This window comes from Amblyomma maculatum, chromosome 10 (genome assembly GCF_055883805.1).
Source record: "Amblyomma maculatum isolate TAMU_Amacu chromosome 10, ASM5588380v1, whole genome shotgun sequence".
NCBI classification, from domain to species: Eukaryota; Metazoa; Arthropoda; class Arachnida; order Ixodida; family Ixodidae; genus Amblyomma; species Amblyomma maculatum.
Genome location: NC_139353.1, coordinates 19,999,205 through 20,015,620, shown reverse-complemented (window position 1 = coordinate 20,015,620; position 16,416 = coordinate 19,999,205). Strand labels below are relative to the sequence as shown.

The 16,416-nt window shown below is 45.0% G+C and overlaps 1 protein-coding gene across 1 annotated transcript; it reads left to right on the top strand.

The window, feature by feature from the left end:
- The first annotated feature begins 687 nt into the window (after window positions 1–687).
- Window positions 688–9,455, top strand: LOC146175765 (chymotrypsin inhibitor Ani s 6-like). Its single transcript, XM_084580863.1, has 3 exons — window positions 688–789; window positions 3,548–3,595; window positions 9,169–9,455. The coding sequence occupies exons 1-3, from the start codon at window positions 729–731 to the stop codon at window positions 9,393–9,395; spliced, it is 336 nt and encodes a 111-aa protein (XP_084436989.1). The 5' UTR covers window positions 688–728; the 3' UTR covers window positions 9,396–9,455.
- Window positions 9,456–16,416: the final 6,961 nt, after the last annotated feature.

The window sequence follows — 16,416 nt, the reverse complement described above, 5'->3', positions numbered from 1 at the left end:
CTATAGGTCGGATAATGCGATAACTGCTGCCTAACTAACCCTCTGTATGCCGGGATGACCGCACATGTTTGCCAACGCTTCTCATCGATAAAGCATTGAATTTTATCCTCCAATGCCTGTGTCGACTTCGGATACCTACTGTCTGGCACAGATGCGAAATGCCCGGCCTGCTTCCGATTTCAGCCTGACGCCAGCAAGGAAGCTGCTTTTAGGTAAACTCAAAAGAAATGTTTTAATAAGGTAAGGAACAAACATGAACCTATTGGTAATAATTTGAGCGGAAGAAATTTGAATGCTTGGTATCTTAAAACACGAATATTTATCCAGCGTCATACCTGCAGGATTTATGCATCTGTATTCCCCTTTTCAATATCTGAAATGGCGAATTTTTTGAAGGTTGCTGTAAACTAAGTGCTAAACAAAATACTTTTATTCCAACTTGTCTCTCGCTTGCAAAAAATAAAAAATAAAAAATCTTTATTGTTTCTCATTGGACTTGGTCCGCAGTCGGTTTACGTGCGAAATATTTTAAAATGACTGCTCGTCGAATGACCAGAAAAATAGTTACATTGTGCAGAACAATAGTGTGCGCGGTATCAGACGCATCACGGCAATGACGTCAATTCACGGATGTATAGCAAGCTTCTTAGTATAAAAGGAGGCCATGGAGCCTTATAGTCTCAAGCTCACTTTCTTCGAAGTTGCCGGCGGTTGCCTTCACTCCTGTCATGAAGTCTGCCTTCCTTATCGTCGCTGCTCTCGTCTGCTCCGAATTATTCTTCGTGGAGGGTGAGTAGTTTCCACCGATAAGTTTTCTAGTGAGGCCGTTAAATTTGAGAACATCACGTAAAGACAGCATTAGTTTTCATTTCAAATTCGTGTATGCTACACCCTGCGTTTTAATGTTTTACATTTTATTCAATTTTTATGAATAGGCCTTGGGGCCCTCTGCCGTGGCGGCAGCGGGAACTTTTGAATCGAGGGCGAACAACACCCGCCACACTTCACGTGCGCGTGAAGGACAAGTCCGCGCATAGACAGCCGAGATAGGAGCTACCCGATAAAATGCCGTGGGGCTGGTAGGGAGAACTTTCTGTCTTTTGCATCGGGGATGGAATAGGCGGGCCAGCGCTGAGGGATTTGGAAGCAGATATGTTTGCGAGCTTAAAGGTCAACTCCGGTGGTTTTTCCATCATTCTGTGTTTTTGGTTGAATTACATTCCTCGGCACGTTCTGACTCGAACACAAAAAACAGTTTTTCGAAATTCCAATTAGAAGTATTTTTAAAGAAAAAAAAACAGCAAATCGAAACCGAAACTGCTTTTACGGCCAGAAACGACGTCCCAGATGACGAAATGGTGACGTCACACTCAGTATTAGAGAAACACTCGTACGTGCGTTGGATGGTGAAAATAAAGTATGGAAATCATGAAGCATTGCATAAAATCTCTGAGGTAGTTCAATATAAGCCTCACAATTTCATAATCATGCAGGAAGTGGACAGTAATGCCGGTATACTGTTTGTGACGTCAGAAACTCAGTGTTGCCCGCAGAAATAGTCTCAACTTAAGCCATGAAAACAGTATATTTTAAAGTCGTGTTGCGCGCGAACGGATTATCGTACGGCGCCCAAATTTTGTGGAATGCGTCAGGACGGAGAGGAGAATCTACAGTAAAATTTTTATTAGAGTATTCGAATGTCAAAAAACCCCCGGAGTTGCCCTTTAAGTAGCTGAAGGTTCCTAGGCGCCAATGTTGTACCTTCCGACGTGAGAAGGTGTGCTGGCGATGTTCCAGTGCAACATTTAGACCGGCGGATTTCCTCGGCCGGCTTCGAAATGGTGGTGGTTCCGTGGTGCTGGCGGTCCTGCATTGCGGAAGCGTACTCTAAATGAATGAAAAGAAAAGCTTAATACAGAGGGAAGCAAAGCTCAAAGCTATGAAGAGGCAAGGAACACCGGTTTTACACAAGATGATAGCTTCCGCTTTTGCCCCGAAAAAGAGGATGAGCCCCGATCCGCGATCCGCACGGCCAACCATCCACAAACCAGTGAGTTTGAACCGCTTTATGCTAGGCAGCCAGAACAAGAATACCAATGAAACTCACTGTTTAGGCGTGAAACAAACAAACAAGAAACAGAACAGTAAACTGCAAAATCTAACCCGAATAAACGAGACGAAGAAAACGCGCTAAGTGGAAACTCACGCCAAGCGTCCAGGATTCGCGCTAAAGAATGGCTTTTGAGAAGATAAAAAACACTCAGTGCTGGCTCGGCTCGTCCAGCTCAACACGTAGGGCGAAAAGCCCTTCCCCTGGCACCACAGCATGAGTATTGGGGAGCTTCGTATTGGGTTGCCTATCATGGCTGCTCAAGCACGGATTTGCCTTCCCTTGCATGTTCCGCGGGAGGCATGCTTTAGCGTGCGGTTCAAATGTTGACGCTGCCACGGCACAGGGCCTCAATGTCTGACAACGCACAGCAACTTAAACTTTGAGGAGAATTTTAAATTGGGAAGCGACGAGCACAAAGGACAGGTGGGACAAAACATATGAAGTCCGCATGAGCCAAAGAATGGCAAAGAATTATCCACGTCGCTTTAGCGTCATGGGTTTGAAAATGGCTTGTAACATCTGAATTTTGCGTAGCAAGATTGGTCACAAAATTAATGGTTGCGAAATTTAAAAACCTTATTGTTTTTTTTTATTACCACGCGACTAAAAACATCAAATTGCAATCAGTTGTCCGAAATGAATTAGGAAAAACCTGAACGATCTTACTAGTTTTCATCAATCAGTTGTTTCCTTATAGCCGCACTCACTGACATTCCTACGCCGGAGAAATTATTAGATTGCAGGCTGTCTTTAAAAACCAAGTATTTCTTACAATGGACCTTGTTATCTTGGTGGGCCTTACATTGTTGGAAAAACTCTGCCGCACCCCTCTCTTTCACTTCGGAAAGGATTTTTGATTTATGAGTTTAAAACATGTCTATGTGTTGAAATGCCTCTCGAAAGAGCATTTCCTTTTCTGGGCATTTCTTTGCTCTTTCACGAAAACTTAATTTTTCAAATAAAAATCAGAAGCAAAAAAGAATAACTTTCTTTTGCTTGTACATTTTGAATTAAAATCATAGCTTAATATGCAATATTTGTTTATTTACTCACGCAGAGATGCAAAAGAAAACATTTCAGAGGCAAGAGGCAAATAAAGGGGTACTGGTCGTCCTGGGCTCACAACCAGTACTTCCTATAGTAAAAAGTAGTGTTACAGGGCTGCTACAGAAAGAGAGAGGCCAGCAGACGGATTGCTCACTGCTGCTATTTATTTCCAATAGCCCCTTAATGTAGAAAGAAAGTTGTTGAAACTGTGCGAATGCACAAGTTAGACTGCGTTAGGACATGCGATGGTGGTAAAAACAGGTGTGTGTGTGTGTGCGTGTGTGTGTGTGTGTGTGTGTGTGTGTGCGTGTGTGTGTGTGTTACGAAATAGTTTCGTAGTTTCCTTTGCCGTCTATATTAAAGAGTTAAAGGGTGTCCGCTGCGCAGGGATGCCGAACTTATCGTGGGAGGAAGAACCGAACCTGCACCTGCCAGGTGAGTGATTCTAGAATATGTGCCATCATGAACAGTATGTATTTTCCCGGATGTACAGTCTGTTACCCTCCGCAACTAAGTTTTTGAAACATTCAAAGTACACAATTGTTGTCCGTTAAATATTGGGCCATAACATCTATTGGTCATTAACGCAGTATGTATATTGGTTGATAATAGGTTAATCCACAAATCTGCTCCATTTTCCGTTCTTCTCATCGTGAGCGAATCATTGCGAACAGTAAATGTACCTATAAGACATTGTCAAATGCATGGAAGAAGCTTTTGAACATAACCTTTTCGTGTGCTGTGTAACCATACCAGAACAAACAGTATATTTGCTGATCCTCATTCGGAAGGCTGACGACGCTTTGCCATTGATTTTCTACTCTAGTATTATTACTCTGTTAGGAAAACTTTCAACAGGAAGTTTTTGCTTCGTATCGAAAACTTAAACCATAAGCGCTTGGAGCGCGGCACCGAGAGAGGTATACCGAACTCGGGGGCGCTATGGCAACTGGCAGGGGTGCACGTCATATAAGTGCATCACGGGGAGTTGCAACTCCGTCTGCCCGAGTATGTGGGTGGTACCCACACACGACCAACCCGGTGGCATTACCAGGCAGGTCTGCCAAGTGCGGTGGGAGAGCTGGCAGGATTGTTTGACGGCTCTGACGATGACCCAATGTTATTCAGATATGTGGCGCAAACAAACACAAACACAGGAAAAGATACACACCACACGCGCACACTACCAACTGTAAGAAGAACCGGAAAACACTTCCTCTTCTACACTCAGGCACGTCTCAACTTCCTCTTCTTCTCATTTCCCTCTTCTTTGCCTAGGGGGAAAAAGGCACTCACTTCCTCGCAGACCATAACCTTGTCCAAACATGGCGGTGACCAATCTCTTCTTCCTCTTCTTTCCCAAGGGAATATTGACACTTTCTTCCTCTCAGCCCGAAAACATCAACCAAACATGACAGTCACAAAATCTATACTGTCTTGTAAATCCACACCTCAGCTTTGCCCAGCAACTCCTACCACGCTGGACAGGCAAATATAACCACAAAGTCACAAGTCATTCACTAAAAACACCACCACACATATACAGTAGGACATGTCCATCTACACCCCATAACTTAAGTAGTCCCTAGGTAATGAGAAACTTTATCTTGCCAACATCTAAGACGCCACGAGGCCCATGTACTTGAAGGGAAAAAATTCTGTAAACTCCCATGGCCCCAAAACGTAAGATGAGTCCAAGAATAACAACTTTAGGCCAAGAATAACAGCTAGAGGCCCAACTAGCCCCTCAAGCCGTTATTTTGAGACCCAATGTTAATGGGTACAAGAATGGTCGAGACAGCTCCTGGGAAGGGGCTCCACCTGGGCTATTCCATGTAAGCCCGGAGGATTCTGTTTGGCGAGCTGTAACACTTCTTTAGCGTCGATGGGCCAGTCATTTGTTCCGCCATCGGACAACAGTAAGTACGCCTCATGCGGCAGAGGCCATTATGTGGCCCTTTGCCAAGGTATTATTTATGGCCCATAACCTCTTTTCTAAGAATTTCATTTCAAAGAGGCGAGCACCAGGCCGGTGGAAAGCTAGTATTTGTCGATTGTATCCATCGAAAACCGGCGAGTACCCGGCGGTACCAGGGATCGAACCTGGTACCCCTTGAATGCGAAGCGGATGATATTCGTGACAGGCGCATGCGATACATGGCGGTGTCAAGAACGCGCACCGTCATTTCGCTGGAGCCAAGGGTGTTTTCAACCAGCAGCAGACGAATTTTCAACCACTCCCAGAGGGCGCCAGATTTTGTAAAAAAGGCGGTTTCTTCAAAGGGAAAATGCGCCCTAAAACGGAAACTAAAAAGGTAATAACGTATTTAGATAATTGGAGATCTAATTGAAGCAGTTTCCCTCTTACCTTGCTTCCACTGTAGCCGGCAGTTAGTCACAGGGTTAAAATAAATGTAAAGCCGGTTACATTTTCCTTAAAGTTTTGGGTTTTCTAAGAAAAAAACGCTCGACATATTGTAAGCACATTTAGAGCGGTCTCAGTCCAGATCCTGTAGCGAATTGTCAGACGAACCCCACACTAATAAGGGGGTTAAGTTCTTCGGCTTTGAGCGCAGCGAAGAGCCGCCGCATCCGGTGGCGAATGCAATGACGGTTTGTACACGACAGTTGCGCCAGTGGAAACATTGTGGCGTTTTATGGACCCGAAAGGAAACAATGGTCATAGTGGTGCTTCAAGAGGTTGATATGAACTTTTTCGTGGCCATGCTGACACAAGTTCACAGAAGACGCAGCGGACTCAACTATGCAATTGACAGGGGGCATTTACTGAGGAATTTGGTATGGACCGTTATGCTTGGCAAGCAGAATCCTTAAAAGCCAGGCTTTCTGGAAAGCACGCAGACCCATACCAGGGAGATGGGCGGATGTGATGAAGCTTCGCCAGTGTCGCGGTGAGGCTTTCGTTGCCACTGATTTTGTGTTGGAAGCGTGCAGGCTGGCTGACAGCATTCGTCTGCATACGTGACAGCGTCTAAAAGTGGCGTCGATGTAGAAGCATCAGGGCGGTGGGTAGGAAGTGTATCCATTGTGCAGGTTGGCTTACGCCCGTAGAGCAGAGTGAACGGAGATAATCCAGCGCCATACGCGAAGGGTACGAGGGGAAGAGCCTAGTTTCGCGTGGAATATGCTACGTCCACGTACAGTGCCAGGATGTCACTGAGGGTCCGGTGAGGAGGGACGGTGGGTAGGAAGTGTATCCATTGTGCAGGTTGGCTCGCGCAGGTAAAGCAGAGTGAACGGAGATAATCCAGCGCCATACGCGAAGGGTACGAGTGGAAGAGCCTAGTTTCGCGTGGAATATGCTACGTCCACGTACAGTGCCAGGATGTCACTGAGGGTCCGGTGAGGAGGGACGGTGGGTAGGAAGTGTATCCATTGTGCAGGTTGGCTCGCGCAGGTAAAGCAGAGTGAACGGAGATAATCCAGCGCCATACGCGAAGGGTACGAGGGGAAGAGCCTAGTTTCGCGCGGAATAGGCGACGTCCACGTACAGTGCCAGGATGTCACTAAGGGTCCGGTTAAAATACTCTGTCATCATCTTCTTCTGAGGGCGGTAAGACATAACAGTCAGCAAATAGTGAATTCTTTAAGGAGGACCTCAAGATCGTCAGGCGCGAAAAGGCGCCTTGGTCACTGTGCATTTGTTGAGGGGCACCATTGCGAAGAATCAGGTTCTTATGAACGAGGGCTCATCTTGAAGCGGCGGATGGGAGGAAGAGGCGGGGGGGTGGGAACTAGATGGAGTTTAGAGTCGCGGCCTGGGCCAACCTCTTGGACGTGCGTGAGAGATACCGTCACAGGCGGCAGCACAGGGTTGCACTGCAGGCGCATTCTTGTCTGACATGGCATATGGCAGTGCCCGAAGGCGGACCATGTCTAGAACAAGGCTACCAGAGTCTTGGATGTCAGACATGAGTGACACCTGGCGGGGAGCCTCTTCATGCACAGACTTCAATTTGCTCAATCAAAGAGTCGAGTCTCCTCAGAAGACGCAAAATCGGCCAGCCCACTGTGAAAAGGTTCACATTGCAGACCAGAGCACCGCGTGGAAGAGCGCTGCTTGCTGAGCTGGACGTAGTTCTGGCAAAACTTCGTACGCTATTAAAAGGACATAAGTTTTGCGAGAAGTATCTGAAATATGCATTCAGCAATCCCTTTGAGGACATGATGGATCTTATCAGGTTTGGGGATGAGCATGTTAACACATTTACAGAGGTTTCATTTACAAGCTCCTCAATGTAACTCTCTTGTCTCTTCGACATCTGTTCTGAGCACAATCACGTAAACGTTCTACGGCAGGGAGTTCGCGCTCTGCGGGGCAGCCGAACACTTTCTGAAAACTCTTCTTAAATGCAGAACAAGAGACAGTCTACCTCATGGTTGCTAAACCCGGGTCACCACGTCCCGGTGATCAAAAGATGATCTTAGCCAGCTTGAATTAATCGTGCCGTTTATTGTAACTATTGGCTTGCTCAAATGACGGCAACCGATCTTTGTCACCGGGGTCGTCCGTGCTGCTGAAGAAGAAATGGTCGCGCTGCTGTAGTATGCATGAACAAAGAACCGTTGGTGGCACGGGTGCGGTGGTCGAGGAAGTTTCGTCTCGCATGTGCACGCAGAAGCAAACATGCGACTCCAGAGTTCCAGGGCGGATGAGGGCTCACCCAGCACCTACACGAATTGTAAGAGTATGTTTATTTTGGCCGCTCATAAAGATCGAGATGCTGAAGTGCATCTCGGAAAGAGTGTCAGACGAAACCAGTACCAAGGGAGCGGTGAACATATCTGGTGTCGAATACAAGCATAAGGACTCACAGCTGCTCTCGAGGAAGATATGAGAGGAGTTGGGAACACAACGATATAATACGGGCAGTGACGCCACCAGTGTTTACGCTACCCGTATCGCTCTCAGGATGGGTGCCAAGGTACACTTTAGTTTCTCCAGTAGGAGGAGGAAGAGGAGGAAGAAAGGCAGAGAGGTTAACCGGAAGAAGAAACCGGTTTGCTACCATGCACTGGGGGAAGAGGGTGAGTGGATATAAAAGTTATGGGCAAGCGAGGGATGGGTGAAGTCAGCATTGTCACATCACAGCCATATCACGTCACATCACATTACGTCAGAGTCACATCACAGTAAAATCACAGCCTATCGGTCAGACCCGTGGTTTTTATGAAGCGGAGCAGTGCCCGGGAGGCCTTCATAGCTGACGATCGCCGCGCCCAGTGTCTTAGAATCTTGATTTCTGTCAGTGGGCTTCCATCTAGATGCTCCAGCGCACGGCAGAGACTGTCTTTCCGTCTGTATATGGGATACTCATAAAGAATGTGGCCTATAGTCTCATCGCACGCGCAGGTTGCACGTGCATGGCTATCAGCCATGCATGTGCAACTGTTTTTATAGAAAATAGATTTCCCTGGAAGGAGTCACGAACCTGGTGAAAAAAGCTGTTTCATCAACTGTATGGCTGCTCATGTAAAAAAGGCTAGCTTGAGCATAAAAGGCTGCGAAAAGGCTGCGTCATGATCATGTCATGGTTTTTCTCTGCGCTAAAGATCTTATCCATCTCTCAATCAACTTTCGTGCTGGCTAAGTGCCAAGACGTTTGGCTCTTGCAACCAAGCACATCGTGTCGATTTTCTGCCCCATGCAGCTGCGTTCTCCACGGCAGAACAATAAATCCATATCATTTCTGCGCTACACTGCTCCAAAGTTAAAAATAGCCACCAGACAAAATTTGCCAGACTCATAAATCAGGGTGCCGCCATTTTTTCATACAAGTTTAGCAAAATGAAACTAACATTATAGGAGCAGGTGGTAACGCCGAGCAGCTACTCTGCAGTCGGCTGCAACCTCAAATTCCAATAAATCAGCCTTTAGTACTGTTTGATAATGTTGACCGGAATGTTTGCTATGGTAAAGTTTATGAGTTTCCGAACTTGATATTTCTCAGGCTTGTTAAAAACCTGCCTCGCCCCCTTCATTTTAGGATGGCTCAGACCTCACAAGTGTCCCAAGCACGAGGAGTATAGGGGGGACTCAAGCACCTGCGGTGAAAAGAATTGCTTACAGTTAATAACTGGGCCACCAGTAGCATGCAGTTTCGATCTGGCCTACCGATGCTGGTGCAAGGGTGGTTACTACAGGAATCCGAAGACAAAGAGGTGCGTCAAGAAAAACAACTGCCCGAAGATAATCCCTATCAGACCATATTAAGCAGTGAGGCTTTGTGTAGTTGTATGTTTGAAGAAATAATAAAGCAGATATTACGAAAATTTCCCGTTTGTCGCCAAGACCATGTTATTGCCGGTATTCCCTTGTACAAAATGCAGTGCTCGTAATAAAAATAACGGTCTCAACATTACATATTACAAGACGATTTAAGGCGTCCGGTATAATGAACCTTATTGAAGAATGTAACCAAACTTTCGATTTGTAAGTTTTGCGTTGGCTATTTTATTTCATACATTGCTAAAAATTAAAGCTTAAAATATTTAAGCGCCGCTGATGTAGTAAATCCTCTTTCAATGTTTCTTTATAAAAATTAAGACTCCGAAATATCGATTTCACTTTGGTGTAATGTATGTTATTTGTTGCTACATAATCTTAACCATGTCCTGATCTCTTACAAATATTTTAACGCGAAAGATTTCTGTCCGCAGACCGTGTCCGCAGGCCGCGTCCGCAAAATCGTGCCCGCAGCAGCGGCAAGTATTTGAGAAGTGATAGAGGATAATGAGGGGTGTCAATCGATACAGGGTGACGTAATGTTGTGTCCGAAATAATAATTAAGTGAATAAACTATTTAGGAAATTAATTAGAGGCGAAACACGCAAAATCCTATCCGCAGCAATTGTAACTGAGAAGTCGTAGAGGTTAATGAGTGGTGTCAATCGATAGAGGGTGATGTAATGTTGTGTGCAAAAATAATTAGGCCGATAGGTTAATGAGGTAATCAGTTAGAGGCAAAAATGGCCTCATTAGCGAATCGCTTGGCGCCGCATTTGAATGTGTCAAATACTACAAATAATCAAATAAATCAGTCAATTTGGGTGACGTCAAAGATGTGACGTCACGCAACCTGAAGTCGAGTAAAAAAAAGGGCATAGGAATCGATTGGTGCGCAATTTGAAAGTACCAAAGGCTTAAGTAGTTAATTAAGGCAGTCAAAGAGGTGGCGTCACGCAACCGGAAGTAAAGCGGAAAAAAGGCATAGGAAGGGATTGGCGCGCAATTTGAAAGTACCAAAGTCTAAAATGAATAAACAAGAAGTGAATTAAGCAACTAGAAGCAACTAGAACCAACAAAGAAGCAACCAGAAACAACCAACAGCAGCATCCGTGCTTTCGCGTTACTCTAATGTAGTTTCTTCAGTACTCTTTATTTTTTTAAGACTGAAGGGCATATGGAGCAAAGTTGGCACTCTACTATGAAGTATTGCGTAGGGCAATGAAGGAGCGGAGCATTTTCACAACAATAAAAGGCCTTGGTTATATAGAGGTAGAAGTAGATCACAAGGCCTACACCTGTGTCTGCACCGTGAGCCCTTTCTTCTCCGTAGCTACTCAGAAATTGAGCGTCGTGTGGCTCAAATCTATGTTGCGCAGTAAAAGCTCGCAATAACTGCATATGGGAACCTTGTTTGTGGAAGACAAACGCCGGACATCCTTACTCCAGATTGTTGCCGCGCAAGCACAGACTAGTTCTAGTCAGCTGCTCGATAAGTTATGCTATGGAAGCAGGATTTAGCTAAGGAAATCAAAACGAATTGTGGAGGAAGGCACATGCTCAATGCCATGCTTAGCTTATCCAAGAGTACATGATTTACCTATGATTTCGTGTAAAAAAGCATCTGACACATAATGACTACCTTTCCCCACAATCAGAGAAACTTCTGAAAGTACATCAATCAATAAGAAAATAATCAGTCAATCGATGAGGGACACTGCAATCTACCGCAATAAATACGCTAGACGTTGAGAGTCTGAGAGTGTGCTTTGGTGTTCAATTTCGGCCTTTGATTGATTGAAATGTTCTGTCCTGGCGCTTGATTGCGAAGAGTGAACATAGTAGAGGTTGAACTATCCATGAACCAGGTTTCGAGATCTGGAGCCACCGGCCACAGTCGCAGTCGCTTCTGGCGCTTTAATATTGTTTGGCTTCCACACTTGCTAAGCTTCCCGAAAACGGGCTATCCTGGTTGCATGTTTTTTTATGGCTTCGACAGCCTGTCTGGATCGACTACGTTTTCTGTCATTAGTGAGATGGTTTATGATAAAGAAAGGGCGCAAATTGAACTTCAAAAAGACGAAGATGCTCACTGCTTAAGCGGCAGAGGTTTTTAGTTGGAACTTAATGAAGATGGCGACGTTTATTGTACGGTGTGAGAATGAGCGGCATTTTGACACGAGGCGTGATCAGCTGCGGCGACAGCATAATGCTGTCTGGTCTGCGCACGATGATGAAGAAGATAATGTTTGCTACATAGCGCAATATGAAGACGATGATATTTTCTGCACAGAGTGAGAGTTCAAGGTCAACTGCACAAACCATTGTTGAGGTTTGTGGATGTGAAGTGTAGAGCTAATGCACGAAAACACAGTCGACGGTTCGCTCCTCTGGTTTATTCCTTGCTCCTGGTGGCCTGCTTAGGAAACCACCCATTTTAATCGATACAGTAGTCAAGGTAGTTTTTTTTTTATATTCATGCGTGGGAAACTACCTCTCTTTCCTGGACTCTTCGGGGTAGAGCGGAACAAAAATCGGCTGACTCAAACAGTTTTCTACTTTGTTTTTTATGTATCACCTCCCTGAACTTTTTGCAGTTGCCCTTCGTCATTTTCATATAGAACAATTTTGCGTGCTCAGTAGACATTTGCGAATCAAGAACCTGAGGACCGGTGAAGGGTAACATGATTATGGTCGTTTATTTAATTGATTTCAGTAGCGATAAGTTCTCCTTTCCGGATAATGGCTTGGATCCCGTCAAATATTGATTTATACAGGCATACCATGCTGCGATAGCGGCTTCATCCTTTAGGCACGCCGTCACTGTCGACTGCATATGTCCTGAATTATCGGGTATTACCTTAAAAGCACTTAGGATTAATGACGCTTTGCCCTGAAGATGCAAAGCCATAAGGCAAAAGTTTCAATGCACTTACGCAGTAAAGGCTGCTTTAAACTTGCAGGCAACCTTTGTGAAAAAGTCCCGCATTGGAGTGGATAGGGCACTCGACGTCTATGCCCAAGGATGCGGGATCATCAAATCCTAGCTACGGCAGCCGCTTTCCGACGCACACAAAAAGCTAGGTGCCTGTGTGCTGTGCGATGGCAGCACCCGTTAAAAATCTCGAAGTGGTCGAAAATGTCTGAGTCCTTCAGTACGGCATCTCTCATTGCCTGAATCGTTTGGGGACGTTATACCGCATGAACCACTGTGCTGTACATGTAATGTGACTATGTATGTATGTACATACGTAGCCAATCCTGATGCTATGCTGTGATATTTAGCATAGAACTGTGCTGCGGGGGTTCTCGTTAGACCTGTCCTGCAGCGTCTCCAGATATGTTCTGAGCTATCACCGATATCACATACCGAACTAGTAGTTCCTGATGAATTGCCTCTAAAATGCAATTGAAGTATCTTTCAGTCACTCACGCACAAATTTCAGCTTACCCTTTTCTAAACGTCTCGACTACGACGTCGAGTTTCCACTTCAGCGGCATCATATATCCGCATATCCGCTCATCATGGCACCCGATGCGGACGCATGTGCGCTCTGCTCCCAGACCACTCGTGGTAGGCAGCGGTTTTTGCCGTGCGCGTCTTGCAAACAGCGTTTTCACTGCAAATGCATCAACATACAGGCCGAGGAATACAACATCCTAATGGAATCCGGGGCCAGCAAGTACAAATGTGTTCATTGCGTGAAGCGGCGTGATCCTTCGGCGGCTGGGCTTATCTGCGGAACTAGCGACACGGAAACGCCTCCCGAAGCGCAACGCTCTTCCCTGGATTTTCAAGACTCAGATTCCGTCAGTGCTTCCTCGAGTGTTATTTTTATGCTACAATAAATGGCTAGTCGAATGGATGCGTTGACGGATGAGCTGCGACAGTTTCGTGTGGAAAACGCGCTCCTGCCTGAAAGTTTGAGTGGCCTGAGTGCATCTGTTCGTACCGCCAGGCAGTGTGAGTGTTCAAATTCCGACTGTTCGGAAGCTCGTAACGACGCTTCAGCCGTGGCGGCAGATCTGCCCGCTAAAATGTCGGCCCCTCCACCGAAGCATCCTGCTCAGGACTGGAGTACTCATCTGCCGCGCCCATCGAAAGCGGTGAGCCAACCACCTCAGCCTCGAGCAACGTTTGGCATAGTTAAGCAGTCCATGCTTGAAGTAACGTCCAAACTACTAGCGAAGGAAAGCTTATTTGATTCTCGCCTGAACCCGCAACAACGGCGTCGGACATACAGGAACTTTTGGCGGATACAGTAGGTGACAAGGTTGTTACTTGCACGAAACTGAAAACGAAGTATAGATACATATTGCTCATCCGCGTTTCTCTGGATGAGCATATATTTGAACTTGTGAGCAATCCGGAAGTGTGGCCTGGTGGTTGCGTATTTCGCCCTTTTTATGGAAAGCTGTGGTCCTCACGACGCTTCAATGTACCCTAACGATGCTCTAACTACATGTGGCACAGGAAATGAAGCTGTAATACCAAAACACGAGAGGGCTGCGAACTAAAAGGGAAGCTCTCTTCGCGAATGCATACGAATGGGAGTATGACATTATGTGCCTGACAGAAACGTGGCTAAACTCATCATGTTCAAGTGCGTCTTATTTCTTAGATGAGTATGCTGTCTTCAGGGCCGACAGGCTCTATTCTCACACGATTAAATATGGGAACGGAGTTCTGATAGCCTGCCATTCTGTGCTAAATGCATTTAGGAGACCAGACCTGGAGACATACGAAGAATGTGTGTGGCTGAAAATTCCAACCTGTGACAAATCGCACTATCTAGTCGGCTGTTACTACTTTCCAGCAAATTCTGCTCCTAACGTTTTCACCGACCATTTTTTGGATATTGGGAAAATAATCGATTTTTCGAAATACAAGGTTCACATTTACGGGGACATTCTTCTTCCTAAGGTCGATGGGTTCACTGGTTTGATTACTAGTGCCTGCACGGCAACTCGAAAAAAAGCTGAATGTTTAATTGATTTTAGTAATTTTCATGGTTTACATCAATGCAATGCAATGAAGAACTATGTTAGACCTAATTTTATCTAATGTGCCTCTTTTTGGCGTGCAAGCGGTGCGCGATCCTCTTGTTCTGGCAGACAAATATCATTGCCCGTCTGCCTTGTCGTTCTTTTTTTCTTTTTGTCCAGTGCGTGAGATGGTGCCAGAAAATTTAGATACGCGTATGGCAAGTACCTTAGGCTGTACAATAATATTCGGGCCTACGAATGGTCAGAATTGCTTCAGATTCAGGATGTAAACACAGGCGTTGAGCGACTTGCATCAGATGTGCAGGGTATAATAAAAAAATGTATACCACGCCATAAATCGAAGAAGTGTAGATTCCGTTGCTGGTTTTCGCGCGATTTGAGACATTACTTGAAGAAAAAACAAAAGTATCACAAACTGTACGTGAAATCAGAAAGTGAATATTGTTACCAAATATATTCATTGTGCATAAAAATTGTAAAAAAAAAACAAAAAAACTGATTGCACGTGATGAAGTCGAGTACCACAAACTTCTTGAACAGAACTTTAAAAGGAACCAAACAGGTTTTGGGATTTTGTGCGCAAGCAAAGAAATGATAAAGTTATTGCTGCTGTGATAAAGATGCGCGATAAAATGTGTTTTAAACCTCAAGATGTGCGCCAAGCTTTTGCTGATCACTTCCGCTCTTGTTTTGTGCGCCATGATAACACAACTCCTATTATCAGTTTTGAAGACAGCGTTGACTGTTTGGCTTATGATAATGTCATCGGGCATAAGGTTCTTTCGGCGAGTCAGGAACTTAAGCCAAAACGTTCAACAGGAGTTGATGAAATTCCCAGTTTCGTAATCAATGAATGCGCTGAGATTTTTGTCCCTGTTCTTGCGCATTTGTTCAACTTATCGTTGCGAACTGGTGTTTTTCCTTGTCATTGGAATTTGTCAGTAATTGGTCTTGTATTAAAGTCTGGCGATGCTCGTAATGTGAACAACTTTCGAACGGTGTCACTAATTTGTTTTTTTGCGAACGTTTTTAAAATGGTTATGTACGAACGCATGGGCTCATATTTCAAACAGAAGATCTCAATTCTGCGTTACGGTTTTTTTAAAAGGTCGAGAAATGGAAGCGAATTTATGCAGCTTTCTTGATTATACTGGCTCACATTTATTTAATCACGGTCAGGTAGATGCAATCTACTTTGACATGACTAATGCTTTCGACATGGTTTCTCATGGGGTACTTCTGATGAAGATGGAAAAATACCGACTTTGCCCCATGTGGCACGGTAGGTGGCTCAAAAGCTACCTTGGCAGCCGCCGTAAAATGGTCCGATTTTCCGGCTGTGTGTCCAACGAATTTCTATCATCTTCGGGAGTGCCTCAAGGCTCTAACTTAGGACCGGTGTTGCTTTTAGTGTTTGCTAATGATTTGGCTTTACATATTCCTGAACTCGAGAATTTCGCTTCTTGCAAGTGACCTCAAATTATTCCGTAAGGTAGTAAATATTCAGGACTGCCGCCAATTGCAAGACATCATCAAAGTCGTAATGAATAATTAATAGTTTAAAATGAAATATTATTATGACTTCCGTTATGTTTCTAAAGAAAAAACGCGACACATTTATGTTTGATTATACGCTTTTAGCTGGTCAAGTTTCTCGTGTTACCCATGTATTAGACCTTGGTGTTGTTAATTTAAGGCTTGATTGCAGCTTGCATGTATACGACAGTGCTAAGCGTATTGAAACATATTGGTCTTATTTCTAGACTAACAAAAAATTTCGACGGTACGAATGTCTGCACAAAAGGAGCTGGTGGGCTGCGCTCCAAGAGTCGCTGAGAGCCACAAGCTCCCGGCCACCCTACGCGATATCGAGCCGACCCATCAAAACAGTCAATAAGGCTCAAGATTCAATAAACGTTTTCACTACCACCACTATAATATTGTTACAAAGAAGAAGATCGGCAGGGGCGCGAGAGGAGCCCTCGCGCTAGACTAACCATGA